Raw genomic sequence first — 15,452 nt, 5'->3', positions numbered from 1 at the left:
AGACATGAATAGCATTTCACGGAAATGGAAACAAATGGCCAATAAACTATGGAAAGAAGATGCTCAACTTATTAGCAATTCATCAAAATGCAACTAAAATCACAACTGAAACATCAGTTTTGTTTTTAAAGACTATCCCTTTGAGAGAAAGCAAGCAAGAGCGCACCAGCATGGGGAGGAGCAGAGGTAGAGAGGGAAGCAGAATTCCTGTGGAGCAGGGAGCCTGATGTGGCTCCATCGCAGGACCCTGAGACCATGACCTGAGACAAAGGCAGATGCTTAACTGACTGAGCCACTCAGGCACCCCTGAAACATCATTTTGTAACCATCAAATTCACATTTAAAATGTCTGAAAATGGGATCCCTGGGTGGCTCAGCAGTTTGGCGCCTGCCTTTGGCCCAGGGCGCGATCCTGGAGACCCGGGATCGAATCCCACGTCGGGCTCCCGGTGTATGGAGCCTGCTTTCTCCCTCTGCCTGTGTCTCTGCCTCTCTCTCTCTCTGTGTGTGACTGTCATAAATAAATAAAAAAATTAAAAAATAATAATAAAATAAAATAAAAAAAATAAAATGTCTGAAAATCCCGAGTCTCGGTGAGGACACTGCACAGGGACAGCTCTCTGAGTTGGTGGAACGAAAATCAGGACCCACACTGGAAAACAGTCATGATTACACAGTAACAACGCATATCCCAAAACCCGCAACCCCACTCTGGTCACACCCCAGAGAAACTTATGTGTCCAACGAGGCAGGATGCCAACGCAACCAAGCGAGCCATTGCCTCTACGCTGCCCACGGGCCAAGTGTCTGCACCTGGGTGGAGAAAGAGCTGCGGTACATTCTCACGATGGAGCATTACAGTATTGCAGACAACACTGCCCCACTGAGCTGGTTCCCCACAGTTAGTTCATGTATTTCCTGATACATATCTTGTAAGCAGACACACACAAGATAGCATTCAATACTCTCCAGAGTTGCAAAGATTATAAGTCTGAAAATACCAAGGACTGGAGGGGACTGTGGGAATGCACGGAAGGGGGCTGGTGGAGTATACAGTGACACAACTCTTTTGGGGAAGTAATTTTGCATTACTTAGTAAGCCAGAGCACACCAAGTGATCCAGCAACTCCATTTAAGTACACACCAGCAATTCGACATAAAGAAACGAAGGTATACGAACACAATGGTATTAACAGCAAAAATTAATGAACTACACCATTAGCATGGATAAAACTAAGCCAACAAAATGTTGACCCAAGAACATACACAGTATGTATACACAAGAAAACAGAAAATTCAGGTTAGCAGTTACCTCCAGGAGAAAGAGAAGGACATGCCTCAGGGAAGAGCACACAGGCCTTCAGAGAGTTGGTAATCTCAACTTCTTAAACTGGGTTAACGTGTGTTCATTTTACACTTCTTTTTAAACTGCACATGCATACTCTACGCGTCTCTCTTTAGATCGAACGTATAAAGGGAGAAGGGGAGGGGTTGAAAGAAAAAGCCGTAGCCTCTCTGGGTCACTGAACTTGCCCACAGAGAAGTACACATAGCCTCTTGGAACCCAGCCTGATTTAAGCAGAGGAGCATCCCGTAGTGTCACGTGTGGGACCTGACACGCCCAGGGGACTGGATCTCCCTGAAGCCCACCTGGAATAGGAAGCCCAGGTTAGAGGCCAGCCTGCCTGGGATGGATCAAAGGTAATCAGGCAGGACTGAGGCCTAACAGCTTCATCAACACATACTGATCCGAGGCCCCCACCTGGGCACTGTGCCCCAGTTCTAGCCAGTTAACCTTCACCAGCTCCAGTGAAGGGAGAGAAGTCAACACACCTGCACTGTTACTTCAGGGGCAACTCAGAACTTCCAATGGCTTGCTCCAGGCAGCAGGAAATGGCCTGACCCCGTGGAAGGTAACTGGCTACGCTGGTCAAGATGACAAACACAATATACGCTCTAACTTGGCAAATTCCATTTGAGGATTTTCCTCCGTGGATACACTTGAACCCTGCATATAAAGACGAGGCTGAAGGACCATACACTGTAACGCTGAATAAATGGCAAATGCCTGGAAACCACCTCCATGTCGGTGCAGAGAACTAGTAAATCAACTGTGGTGTCTCCCAACACAGAGCTACTCCCAGACTTCTATGAGGCTAAAGAAAAAGAAGAAGAAAAGGAAAGGAAAAGGGAGGGGGAGGAAACAAACTATGGTGCTGTCACAGCAAGCTCTACAAGGTCTCTCAGTGACTAAAATACAGAGAGTACATAAACCCTTGCAGAAGAAGGTGCTTACCTGTTCACACTTTATTCACGTGAACACTAGCAAGATGTTATTAGGAGCTTAGGAGCAGCTCCTAACCGAGATAACCTACAAGGGCAAGGGGCAGGTCACAGAGGAGAATGGGACCGAGCTGAGAGCAGGACTTCTCAATGCACATCTTTTTAATCAAATATTTAATTACTTAAAGTTAACACTAGAGAGAGAGTACAAGCAAGCATGCACATGAGTGGGGAGGAGCAGCAGAGGGAGAGGGAGAAGCGGGCTCCCTACTGAGCAGAGCCAACACAGGGCTCAATCCCAGGACCCTGGGATCATGACCTGAGCTGAAAGCAGATGCTTCATCAACCGAGCCACCCAGGTGCCCCATAATTAACAACAAACTTTTTTTTTTTAAGATTTATTTTTATTTATTTATGAGAGAGAGAGAGAGAGAGAGAGAGAGAGGCAGAGACACAGGAGGAGGGAGAAGCAGGCTTCATGCCGGGAGCCCGACGCGGGACTCAATCCCGGGACTCCAGGATCGCGCCCTGGGCCAAAGGCAGGCTCGAAACCGCTGAGCCACCCAGGGATCCCCTAACAATAAACTCTTAAATAAAGTAGCTGTCACAGAAGAGCGAGCCCCTTCCCATCAACTGTCAATGCTGGGGTCATGCGCAAGCCTGTATAGAGATACCAATTGAGGATCCAGTGTAGATGGATGACCAGGTTGACAGCCATAGAGGAATAGTAAATAAATGCATAGATAATAAATACTGTCACACAGGAAAATGGACCAGTCTGTGTGCAATGTCCCGATGCTAAGTTTTTTTTTTTTTTAAGATTTTATTTATTTATTCATGAGAGACATAGAGAGAGAGAGGCAGAGACACAGGCAGAGAGAGAAGCAGGCTCCATGCAGGAAACCCGATGTGGGACTCGATCCCCGGACTCCAGGATCACGCCCTGGGCCAAAGGCAGGCGCTCAACCACTGAGCCACCCAGGCATCCCCTGATGCTAAGTTATCTCTAAGATACATTAAGAAATAAACCTGGGGGATCCCTGGGTGGCTCAGCAGTTTGGCACTTGCCTTCAGCCCAGGGCAAGATCCTGGAGTCCCAGGATCAAATCCCGCATCGGGCTCCCTGCATGGTGCCTGCTTCTCCCTCTGCCTCTCTGTGTCTCTCATGAATAAATAAATAAAATCTTAAAAAAAAGAAAGAAAAGAAAAGAAAAGAAAAGAAAAGAAAAGAAAAGAAAAGAAAAGAAAAGAAAAGAAAAAGAAAAGAAATAAAATAAAATAAACCTGGCCCAGACAGTAGTTTGCATATGCTCCCATGATGTTAAAATACATGTGTATGTGTACACATACATGGATGTCATTCTCACAAGTCATGCATATCTTTGCAAGGACTTGGCTAAGGGGGTTGCCCCCAGGAGGGTTACCTGGTATCTGAGGGTATCCATGACAGAAATATGCTTCTCAGTGCACACACCTTTGCACTTTTGGATGCTGTGGTAGGTTATTTTGTGCTAGGTTATAAATATACATATCTATAAAAGTTACCTAATTGCCAAACACACTAAAAAAATTTAATAAGGACATAAAACACATTTACAAAGGGATCAAAAAAGCTTGGGGAAATGTCCCTGGATAGGAAGCATAAATATTTATTTTTTTAAAGATTTTATTTTATTCGGGCAGCCCCAGTGGCTCAGCGGTTTAGCGCCGCCTTCGGCCCAGGGTGTGATCCTGGAGACCCGGGATCGAGTCCCACATCGGGCTCCCGGCATGGAGCCTGTTTCTCCCTCTGCCTGTGTCTGCCTCTCTCTCTCTCTCTGATGAATAAATAAATAAAATCTTTAAAAAAAAAAAAAAAAGATTTTATTTTATTCATTCATGAGAGAGAGAGAGTGTGTGAGAGAGAGAGGCAGAGACACAGGCAGAGGGAGAAGCAGGCTCCAAGCAGGGAGCCCGACGTGGGACTTGATCTCAGGTCTCCAGGATCACGCCCCGGGCTGAAGGCAGCGCTAAACCGCTGAGCCACCCGGGCTGCCTGGAAGTGTCAATCCACACACATCCATTCTCTGGGCAGTTGGCTGTCTCAGGTGGTGGAGCACATGACTCTTGATCTCAGAGTTATGAGTTCAAGCCTCATGGTGGGCATAAAGCTTACTTAAAATTAAATAAAGACATCAATTCTCTAAACTAGCCTATATTTTTAACATAAGCCCAAAGAAAATGCAATTTTTTAAATTCTAAAATTCTATGAAAAACTAAATTTTTGCATAAATGGCCAAGATTTTTGAAAATCACGAGGAAATACTATTAAACATGTTAACGCACATTAATTTAAAGCTACAATACCAAAATTAATTTCTTCTCTCACTTATTAAATGAAAAATTCCAGATGGGCTATAAAGTGCAAATAAAAGCTAAAACTACTGAAGACAACATAAGTATTTTAAGAACACCTTAAGAACATATAATCCACCCAAAGTGTACAAACCAGTGGGCTTTAGCACATTCACAGGGCTGAGTATCCATCACTATCATCTAGTGCCACAGAAGGTCATCACCCCAGAAAGAAACCACAAGCTCATTAGCAGCAACTCCTCACTCCTATCCCCCCAATCCGGCAGTCACTTCCTATCCCTATAGATTGCCCGTCTGAGACATTTCACACAAAGGGGGAATTATATGTAGTCTTCTGCATCTGGCCTCATTCACTTAACATCATGTTTTCAAGGTTCATCCACATCATAACAAATATCATATCTCGCTCTTTTTTATGGCCAAATAATATTCTTTTAAAAAATATGTATTTATTTATGTAATCCCTACACCCAACATGGGGCTCAAACCCAGGACCCTGAGTTCAAGAGCTGCATACTTTTCTGAGCCAGTCAGATAGCACACAGTGAATAATATTCCATTATAGGGTCAGACCACACGTTATTTACTTATTCATCAGTTAATAGGCAATTGGGGTGTTTCTGCTTTTTGTCTGTGCCGTAAACATTGCTGTACAAGTTTCTGTGTGGATGTATATTTCAGGGTCCCCTGGGTACACACCTAGAAGTGGAAGTGCTGGGTTGAATGGTAACTGTGCTTATTCATTTGAGTGCTTACTCAGTCCACTCAAACTATGGACTGTTTTCCAAAATGATGCCCCATTTTACATTCCTGCCAGCAGTCAGCAAGAGCTCTGATTTCTCTACCTCCTCACCAATGCTACTGGTGTTATTGATGAGGGAGCACAGGGCAAGCTAAGGGCAAAGCACAAACTAACACCCCGCAAACTTCCTCTGGCCACCCCGTGAGATACATGTGACATTCCTCAGGCACTTCTGGCTGCCCTAAAACAAAGGAAAGGGGAAAACAAGTGGTTAATCAATAGAGATCACAGTCATGCAGGACATGGGTTTCCATCAGTTTGCAACTGTCTTAATAATTTACAAGAAAAAAGCCATCTTCAGGGGCACCTGCGTGGCTCAGTAGGTTAAGTATCTGCTCTCGGCTCAGGTCATAATCCCAGGGTCCTGGGATCGAGTCCCATGTCAGGGTTCCTTCTCTGTGGGGAGTCTGCTTCTTCCTCTCCCTCTGCAGTTCCCCCTGCTTGTGCTCTCTGTGTCAATTAAATAAATAAAATCTTAAAAAGGAAGAAGAGGAAAAGGAAGAAAAAAGGAAGAGAGGAAAGAAAGGGGAAGGGAAGGGGAAGGGAAGGGGAAGGGAAGGGGAAGGGAAGGGGAAGGGGAAGGGGAAGGGGGGACGAATGGAGGGAGGGAGGGGCGAGCAAGCAATCTCCAGAAACCTACAGACTCAACTACTTGGAGCCTAACACCACCCTCCCCTCGACAGGATAGAAACTCTTGCATAATCAGTCACTCCCAATTCAGCTCTGTCTGCCCACAGTCCTGTCCCTGTGCTTTCATAAAACCACCAAAGGTCTTTTGCACCAAAGACCTCTCAAGAATCCTTTCTTGGCCATGGACTCTGGACCCCAACACTCCCAACCACATCATTATCACCTATGGTATACAATTCCTAGTGGCTTTAGCAGCCATACCAGAAACACCCCAAAATCTTTACTAAATACTACAGAATTTCTTGGTGGAGTAAGCAAATAGCAGCTTCCTAGTAAAAGTCAAACCTTCCGGGCAGCCCAGATGGCTCAGTGATTTAGCACCGCCTTCAGCCCAGGACCTGATCCTGGAGACCCAGGATCGAGTCCCACATTGGGCTCCCTGCATGGAGCCTGCTTCTCCCTCTGCCTGTGTCTCTGCCTCTCTGTCTCTCTGTGTGCCTCTCATGAATAAATAAATAAAATCTTAAAAAAAAAAAAGTCAAGCCTTCCGTTTCCAGACTGGGCAAGATGGTACTTAAGAAAAATTCTAGCGGGATCCCTGGGTGGCGCAGCGGTTTAGCGCCTGCCTTTGGCCCAGGGCGCGATCCTGGAGATCCGGGATCGAATCCCACGTCAGGCTCCCGGTGCATGAAGCCTGCTTCTCCCTCTGCCTGTGTCTCTGCCTCTCTCTCTCTCACTGTGTGCCTATCATAAATAAATAAAAAAAAAATTAGAAAAAAATAAAAATAAATCCTTAAAAAAAAATTTAAAAAAAAAAAAAAAAAAGAAAAATTCTAGCTGGCTACACTAAGAGCACCAAAAATCCAATTCAAGAACATCCTCTGGCTTTGAACTAAAATATTTCACTGGAGGGCACCTGGGTGGCTCAGTTAAGCATCTGCCTTCCTTTCAGATCGTGATCCCAGGGTCCTGGGATCGAATTCTACCTGTTTCTCCCTCTCCCTGCTACTTCCCCTGCTTGTGCATGCTCATGTTCTACGTCAAATAAATAAGTACTTTAAAAAACAAAAAATTAAACACTTCCTTGGAGTGTGAACTGGATACACTTCGCTGATGCCAAGTCGGTATTTTGGTTTTAGACAGTGACCACCATCACTGCCTTAGTAAGTCTCCCTATTGAAATCATCTTTGTTGGACTTTGGGGGTAGAGGTGAGAAATGTATGCTTTCTCATCACCCCAACTCCCCCCCCACACACACACCGCTTCAAGCAGCATATGTCTCAATGCACAAGGGCAGCAAACACTTGGGAGATTTTTGTTGTTGCCTTAATTCTGGCCAACTATTCAGCTAGTAACCAATAAAGCCTTTGCTAACCTATTACCATCTGGGTTTGGCTGATCTTTTGCAGATAACTTGGTCCCTCTGGTCCTAACCAAGCCCGTCACACCACAGCCCAACTGGTGCCTCTTGGGCAGCCAGCGACACACTTTGCCTATGTGCCTCGCGGTGCTGATCAAGGCCCCAGCACTGTGATTTAAAGTTTTGTTGTTTTTTAAGATTTTAGCTATTCATTCATGAGAGGCACAGAGAGAGAGGCAGTGACACAGGCAGAGGGAGAAACAGGCTCCCTCCAGGGAACCCGATGCAGGACTTGATCCCAGAACCCTGGGATCATGCCCTGAGCCAGAGACGGATGGTCAACCATTGAGCCACCCAGGCGTCCCAGCTCTGTGGTTTATAGAGGTGGCAACACCATTTAGAGTCTAAGCAGTTAAGGATCAAACCTATTATTGTTACATTAGCAACATGAATACGTGTTTCACAGAGAGTGAAATCTGCCCCACAAGTGCTGCTCTACTCATCCTGCAGAGAGCCTGGGAACACATGAGATGTGACTGAATTCTCATTCTCACTCCTGGGCTGCAACACAAGAGCTGTGAGGGCATGAATTTTTTTTTTTTTTAAAGATTTATTTATTATTTATTCATAGACGAGAGAGAGAGAGAGAGAGAGAGAGAGAGAGAGAGGCAGAGGGAGAAGCAGGCTCCATGCAGGGAGCCCGATGTGGGACTCGATCCCAGGTCTCCAGGATCAGGCCCCGGACTGAAGGCTGCGCTAAACCGCTGAGCCACCCGGGCTGGAGGGCATGAATTAAACAGCACAGGCCCCCAAAGTGAGAGCAGAGGGAAGAAGCAAAATAAATCAACAAAAAGAATAAAAGCAGTAAATGTGGGGCTGTGGCTGCACGGGGTCTAGGCAGGAGTTCCTTTTGGGAAATAAAGCAAACCTGCAATGCTTGAGACCTACAACAAAGTGGGGAAATTCTGCTCTTCTGATGTTTCTGGTACTTGGAGCAGACTCCTCACCCTTCCAAGTCTCACTTCTAAGGCAGAACATTCCAGCAAAGGTTCCAGCTTACAGAGACTGGAAAAGGCAGAGGACACTAACTCGAGCGCAAGCAGTCCTGCGGTGGCTGCCTCATAAGGGGGTCCTGGCAACGCCAACAGTGAGACCCAGAGTGTCCTCGAGATTAGAACACAGGACTCAGGGCTGTGGTGTCATTGCAGTTACCAGCCAAGTGAAATGACCAACCCATTACCCTCTCCACCTTACATCATAATCATCTGCCTCTGGAGATCAAACCTGTTGCTGATTTTTCATGTTCATCGTCTCTTCTTTGGGAACACTTTCTTGATTGTCTACCGGCAAATCCATTACTTCTATTACTCATCAGAACTGGTGGAAGGTTTCATGACAGTTTACATTTTTACTACAAATATTACGTTTTGGGGCAGCCCCGGTGGCGCAGTGGTTTAGTGCCGCCTGCAGCCCAGGGTGTGATGCTGGAGACCCGGGATCGAGTCCCACATCAGGCTCCTTGCGTGGAGCCTGCTTCTCCCTCTGCCTGTGTCTCTGCCTCTCTCTCTGTCTCTGTGTATCTCTCATGAATAAATGAATAAAATCTTAAAAAAAAAAAAAAAAACACACAAATATCACGTTTTCCAGGTTACCTAGGTTCTGATATCCCTACTCCTTATGATACCCACCTTTCACCAGGGCAAGAAATTACTCGATGGTTCTAAACGCCTAGAAATCAATTTAAGATTCACCTGGAGCCCACCCACCTGGTCCTGGGGGCATGCAGAAACTCAGGTGTGTGGCCCTCATAGTGCCTGCAGCTGGGTTTTCTAAACACTGGCCCACGCCTGGCACTGTGACCATCCTGATTACAGAAAATGGTCCACAAGTTTACATCTAACAGAAGAGAAAGCACATAATTTTTAGCCTCTTACTCTCATTCCCATATATATTCCCATTTCTTGCCAAACCCAATCATTCAGTAGCACCCCCTTACCCTGCATCTGGTGCTTTCCAGACCGGGCTCATAACCTTCTCTTCTGTGAGATCCACATGAGCAATCATCCACATGTTTCAGTGCTCCCTGACTGGGCACAGAGGCCTCGGAAATGGCCCAGTATACTGCCTGGCAAACACAAGCTCCCACTTAACCCATGACGCCAACAGCAGGGTCACATCATCTCTGAAGTATCAGAGAGCATGCAAAAAAAAAAAAATATATATATATATAATATTATTTTATTTATTTTTTTAGTTTAAGTAATCTCTATGCCTAACATGGGGCTCAAACTCACATCTCCAGGACCAAGAGTTGTGAGCCCTTCTGACTGAGCTAGCCAAGTATCCCTCAAAATATATCTGTTAAATAAGTAATGAGCAAAAATGAAAAATAAAAAGTCCACAAGCCGAGACTGTTCAACACCTCAACGGAGCAGGTGGGAAGAACTGGGATGGTGATAAAGTCTGACTCTAAGATGTGAAGCCAAGCACATGCTAACATTTGGGAACACTTTCCCAGCAACAGAGGAAAAGAAATACAGGAGAATTCTGAATTTTCTGTGGAGGTACTTTCTCTTATTACCCCCGCCCCCAACCCCTTTGTATAAGATAATCATTTTCTAGGCTAAACTCACCCATCACTCAGTCCCTCCAAACAACTAGACCTTCACGACTGCCCATACGGTGGGTATCAAGAACATCTGCAGTACATCCTGCTTCCAAGAACAGGGTCTCAATCTTAGATTCAAACAAAAGATTTCCAAGGAGAACTGCAACAGAAGTTCAGAAGGAGAGGATGCAGATTATTAAAGGAAGGAGTTAAAAAAAAAAACTGGCTGGGCTGAAAACTGGCATGTCTTCCCAGTGGAAGGTTCACTACATGATATGAAGAATGAATTACAACAAACATGATTAGAACATCTGAGAACACAAAAAAGAGAAACTTTAACCTCCAGAGAAAGGTAAAAACAAGTCATCTACAAAAGAAACAATGAAATTGCTAGGACTGCTCATCTGTAACGGGCTCTAGAAAACAGCAGAGCAATATCCTCCTATTTGAAGGAAAATTATTTTGACCTGGAATACCCAGGCAACCTACTACACTAGTAGGGGGGTAAAATAAAATCTTTTAGACATGATGGGGCTTAGAAAATTTACAACTGGGATCCCTGGGTGGCGCAGCGGTTTGGCGCCTGCCTTTGGCCCAGGGCGTGATCCTGGAGACCCGGGATCGAATCCCACATCGGGCTCCCAGTGCATGGAGCCTGCTTCTCCCTCTGCCTGTGTCTCTGCCCCCCCCGCCCCCCCCCCCCCTCTGTGACTATCATAAAAAAAAAAAAAAAAGAAAAAGAAAGAAAATTTACAACCTGGGCAGCCTGGATGGCTCAGCGGTTTAGCGCCTTCAGCCCAGGGCGTGATCCTGGAGACCCAGGATCGAGTCCCAACACGTCTGGCTCCCTGCATGGAGCCTGCTTCTCCCTCTTCCTGTGTCTCTGCCTCTCTGTGTCTCTCATGACTAAATAAATGAAATCTTAAAAAAAAAAAAAAAAAAAAAAAGGAAAGAAAAGAAAAAATTTACAAACTAAAGACTTCTGCAGAACACAAAAGAATACTCTTGCATGACAAGAAATAAACCCAAAAAGGAGGAAGACGGTGGGTACAAGCAAAAGTATAAAACTTACAACTATCTTATCAGTTATTGCATGCTTTTAAAAACTGTTAAAAAAAAAAAAAAAAAAAAAGAGGGACACCTGGGTGGCTCAGCAGTTGGGTCTGTGCTTTCGGATCGGGATGTGATCCCGGAATCCTGGCGCTGAGTCCCAAGTCAGGCTCTCTCCATGGAGCCTGCTTCTCCCTCTGTCTCTCATGAACAGATAAATTAAAAAAAAAAAAAAAGAGAGAGAGAGAGAGATAGACAGACAAACACTAGAGGTGCCTGGGTGGCCCGGTTGGTTAAGCATCTGCCTCCGACTCAGGTCATGATCCCAGCGTTCTGGGATCCAGCCTGGAATCAGGCTCTCCACTCAGAGCCTGCTTCTCCCTCTCCCTCTGCCTGCTTGTGCTGTCAAATAAACAGTCTTAAAAGAGAGAGACACTACACCAAAATGTAAAACTCAGATAACGGGAAAAAAATGTAAAAGACATAAAAAATAAAAAAAGACATTCATAGAAAATATACTAACGGCCACTAAGCAAATGAAAACACTTTCTGACTCCTATCCACGGAGGGACTGCCTGGATAGAGGTGGTCTCAGTCCCTAACGGGAATATAAATCGATAAAGACTTTCTGGACAGCAATTTGGCAGTATCAGCTAACGTTTCAAATATGCACAGACTCTGAACCATCAATTCTAAAAGTCGGATTCTGAAATTCTAAATGCCATACACGCGTGCAAATATCTAAGTACTCGCCATTGTACGCAGCAGTGTAATGACAGAAAACCACAGGGCAGCCCGGATGGCTCAGCGGTTTAGCGCTGCCTTCAGCCCAGAGCGTGATGCTGGAGACCTGGGATCGAGTCCCACGTCGGGCTCCCTGCAGGGACCCTGCTTCTCCCTCTGCCTGTGTCTCTGCCTCTCTCTGTGTCTCTCATGAATAAACAAAATCTTGAAAAAAGAAAAAAAAAAAGAAAACCACAGAATCCTTTATTACGTCCGTTCACGGGACACGGCAGGTAAACGACCGCGCGGCCACTGGAAAGCCAAAGATCGGGGGACAGGGACGGCCCAGGACGCGGAAGCTACGCAGACAACGTTAAATACAACTCCGGAGCAAACCGCATAGACGGTTTAGGTCTTTTCACATAAAAACAGCCCAAGTCCACGTGCGTGTGTAACCGTGTGCAGAGCCTGGACGGAAGGCTAGGATGCTGCCCGCCCCTCGGTTTCTCCCGAACGCGGAGTGGGAAAGCAGAGACTACGGTGACTCTTTTCTTTTTTTCCTCCGCCCCAACACTGATGTGAGCGCCCAGGAATTTCGGGTCCCGGGAATCCGGGGGTGACGAAGCCAGAGGCCACGCGCTGCGGAGGGTCAGGCGGCTGCGCCCGGGTCCCGCCGTGCGCGCTCCCGGGCGGACGGGGCACTCGGTGTGGCGCCGGTCGGCGCGGCGCAGGTGGCTGCTACGGCCCCCGGTGCAACACGGCTCGGGCGGCCACGAGGGGCTCAAGTCCGTTCCCACTCCCCGAACCGCCCTCGGCGGCCGGAGCGAGAGCCCGGACCCCTAGCCTCGAGCCCAGCGCCGGGGCTCGGCGGGGAGAAGCCGCCGACGGCGGGGGCGGAACCCGGGCAGTCGGGCGACACGGGCGACACGGGGCGCCCCGCGCGCTCAGCCGAACCTCCGAGCCTCGCAGTGGAGAAAGGCGCGGGCTCGGACCCGGGGCGTCCCGCCCCCCGCCCCCCCTCACCTCTCGGGGCGGCCGCCAGCGCCGGCGCCCGCAGGCTGCGGCCCCACAGCAGCAGCATCCGCAGCTCGCGCGCCATGTCCGTCCTCCGCGGCCGCCGAGCCACACGCGCGGCGAGGGCGGGGCGGGGCGGGGCCTTCCTCGGGCGCGGCGCGGTGACGTCACGCCGAGCGCAGGGCTGCCCGGCCCGCTGCCTGCGCGGGAGAGCGGGCGGGGCCCTGGTGGCCCGCGCCGCGCGGGGAGCGTCGGGCCTGGGGACGGGCCCTCCGTGACCTTGTGTCGCGTTGTCAAGGACGACGGGCGGGTGCGCGGGCCCGGGAGGGCGTGAGAGGGAGGCGGCGGCGATGCGGCGGACGTCCCGGGCCCCGGCGCCACTGGGGAGGGGGAGAAGCGGGGGCGGCCCGGAGGCTGGACGTGTCCTCGCGCTCCTCCTCCCGCCCTGCTGCAGCGGACGAGCCCCGCCGCTCATTCTCTTTTAATTAAGAAGAAAACAAAAATTGTTTTAAGTTGAAATATGGTGGACCCAGAAAGCTACATTAGTTGTAGGTGTAGAGCGCTCCACCCCGGCGGGTGCCGTGGGCCACCACGCCACACGCCTGGCCCGTGGCTGCGGTCAGTCACTGTGCGGTGCTGTGCCTGGCCCCGTCAACGCCCTTTCTCGCCCGGTGCCACAGCGCGCGCGGCGTCGTCCAGGTTTTCTGAGGACCCGGCGGCCCCAGGTGGCTTCTGGGGCTCGCTGGAGGGTCGCTACCGGAGCAAGAAGCTACGAAAACGGAGCTGCAAAGTACGAAAGACAGGAGAGGGTTCACCCCCACCCCCACCCCCGCTTGGACCCAGGGCGCCGTCGGGGCATTGGGAGGGGCGACCCCGGGACCTTCCAGGTGGAAGGTGGAAAGGATGAGCCCCATGTGCCAGGCTCCAGCAGCTGAGCAGCATGTCCCCGAGACGGGCGGACTAGGCTGGGGGCGGGGGGGGGGGCAGGAGCCCTTTCTCTGTCGTTGGAGGAAGACCAGCAACCTCCCCACGGGCCCCCGCGGCGCCGCCTCCTCCTCGGGGCTTCACCCCCCCACCCCCACCACGCCACTTCTAATCCATTCCAGCCCCTGGGCCCCGCCCCTCTCCTTCCCCCACCTCCCTGCAGATACAGGGGCGGGTGGCAGGCCCAGAGTGGTCAAGCTGCAGCTACTCTGGGGCCCTGAGGGGTCTGAGCCTCGCGTTGCATTTGTTCACCCAGGAAGTCCTCCCTTTTGCAAGAGCGGACACACTGGTCTGTGGGGCAGTAGATGTAGGCCCGGGGGGATCCTTTTATTTCAGGAAGAAGTGGTATCTGGCAGAGGGAAACCTATGCTTCACATAAGGGTGGGGGGTGTCAACTATCCTTCAATAAAAGATCAATTTGGGATCCCTGGGTGGCGCAGCGGTTTGGTGCCTGCCTTTGGCCCAGGGCGTGATCCTGGAGACCCAGGATCGAGTCCCACATTGGGCTCCCGGTGCATGGAGCCTGCTTCTCCCTCTGCTTGTGTCTCTGCCTCTCTCTCTCTCTCTCTCTGTGACTATCATAAATAAATAAAAATTAAAAAAAAAAAAAGATCAATTTAAAGTTTTAAAAAATGGGGAATCCCTGGGTGGCTCAGTGGTTTAGCGCCTGCCTTTGGCCCAGGGCGCAATCCTGGAGTCCCGGGATCAAGTCCCATGTCGGGCTCCCAGCATGGAGCCGCTTCTCCCTCCTCCTGTGTCTCTGCCTCTCTCTCTATCATAAATAAATAAATCTTTTTAAAAAAATCACTAAAGTTTTAATAAATGATGGACAGGACCCAGGCTCTGTGGAGGACAAAGACACCAGGTTCCAGACACTCCTGTCCTCTCCTGGTCTGTGGACGTCAGACGCCCTCAGCTACAGATGTTCGCGAAACTATCTTCTGGTAGCCCGGGAAACTCTGGCTTTCCAAGATGCCTATAGACCCAAATCAAGTCTTTTTTTTTTTTTTTTTAAGATTATATTTTTTCATGAAAGAGAGAGAGAGGCAGAGACATAGGCAGAGGGAGAAGCAGGCTCCCCAGACTCCGGATGACACCCTGACCTGAAGGCAGTCAGATGCTCAACCGCCGAGCTACCCAGGTGTCCCCCAAACCAAGCCTTGAGGGGCCTGGGCAGATTTCAGCCCCTGAGAGTACGAGGAAATTGGAAGAAGGAAGAAAATGATTAGATGCAGATGTACGACTTGGACTGACCGAGACTGCCCGGGATTGCTGGCGGGGCACGAGAGAAGCAGAGGAGGAGAGGGCCCCTGGGCCTCCTGACTACCGCTGGGGCCTCTATGAGGCTGCCCTTGCTTCTCCAGAGGCCACCGCCTTCGACAGCAGCGGGGGGGGGGGCGGCCTGGAGAAACGCGAGCCGTGTCATTCGCGGTGGCCGGAAGGCAGGGCCAACCCGCCCGGCCACGGCTGAAGGGGTCCCCGAAGCACGGAACACACGGACAATGGATGTTCTTCAGCCCGGAGAGGAGGGAATTTCTGATACCTGCTGCAGCGTCAGTGAACCGGGGGGGCCTGATGGTCAAGGACACGAAAAGACAGATACTGTGTGATCCCACTCGCACGAGGCATCGGAACTGTGGAA

The 15,452-nt window shown here is 49.4% G+C and overlaps 1 protein-coding gene across 1 annotated transcript in view; it reads right to left on the bottom strand.

The window, feature by feature from the left end:
* Window positions 1-12,967, bottom strand: part of TRAP1 (TNF receptor associated protein 1) — a 51,882-nt gene extending 38,915 nt beyond the window's left edge. Inside the window, exon 1 of the mRNA XM_025416708.3 lies at window positions 12,836-12,967. Within this exon, the coding sequence (XP_025272493.1) occupies window positions 12,836-12,911 (76 nt within the window). The 5' untranslated portion in view covers window positions 12,912-12,967. The remainder of the gene's footprint in view (window positions 1-12,835) is intronic.
* Between the last annotated feature and the right edge of the window lie 2,485 nt (window positions 12,968-15,452).

The sequence above is a fragment of the Canis lupus genome, chromosome 6, assembly GCF_003254725.2.
Source record: "Canis lupus dingo isolate Sandy chromosome 6, ASM325472v2, whole genome shotgun sequence".
NCBI lineage: Eukaryota > Metazoa > Chordata > Mammalia > Carnivora > Canidae > Canis > Canis lupus.
This window is presented reverse-complemented; position numbering and strand designations above follow the sequence as displayed.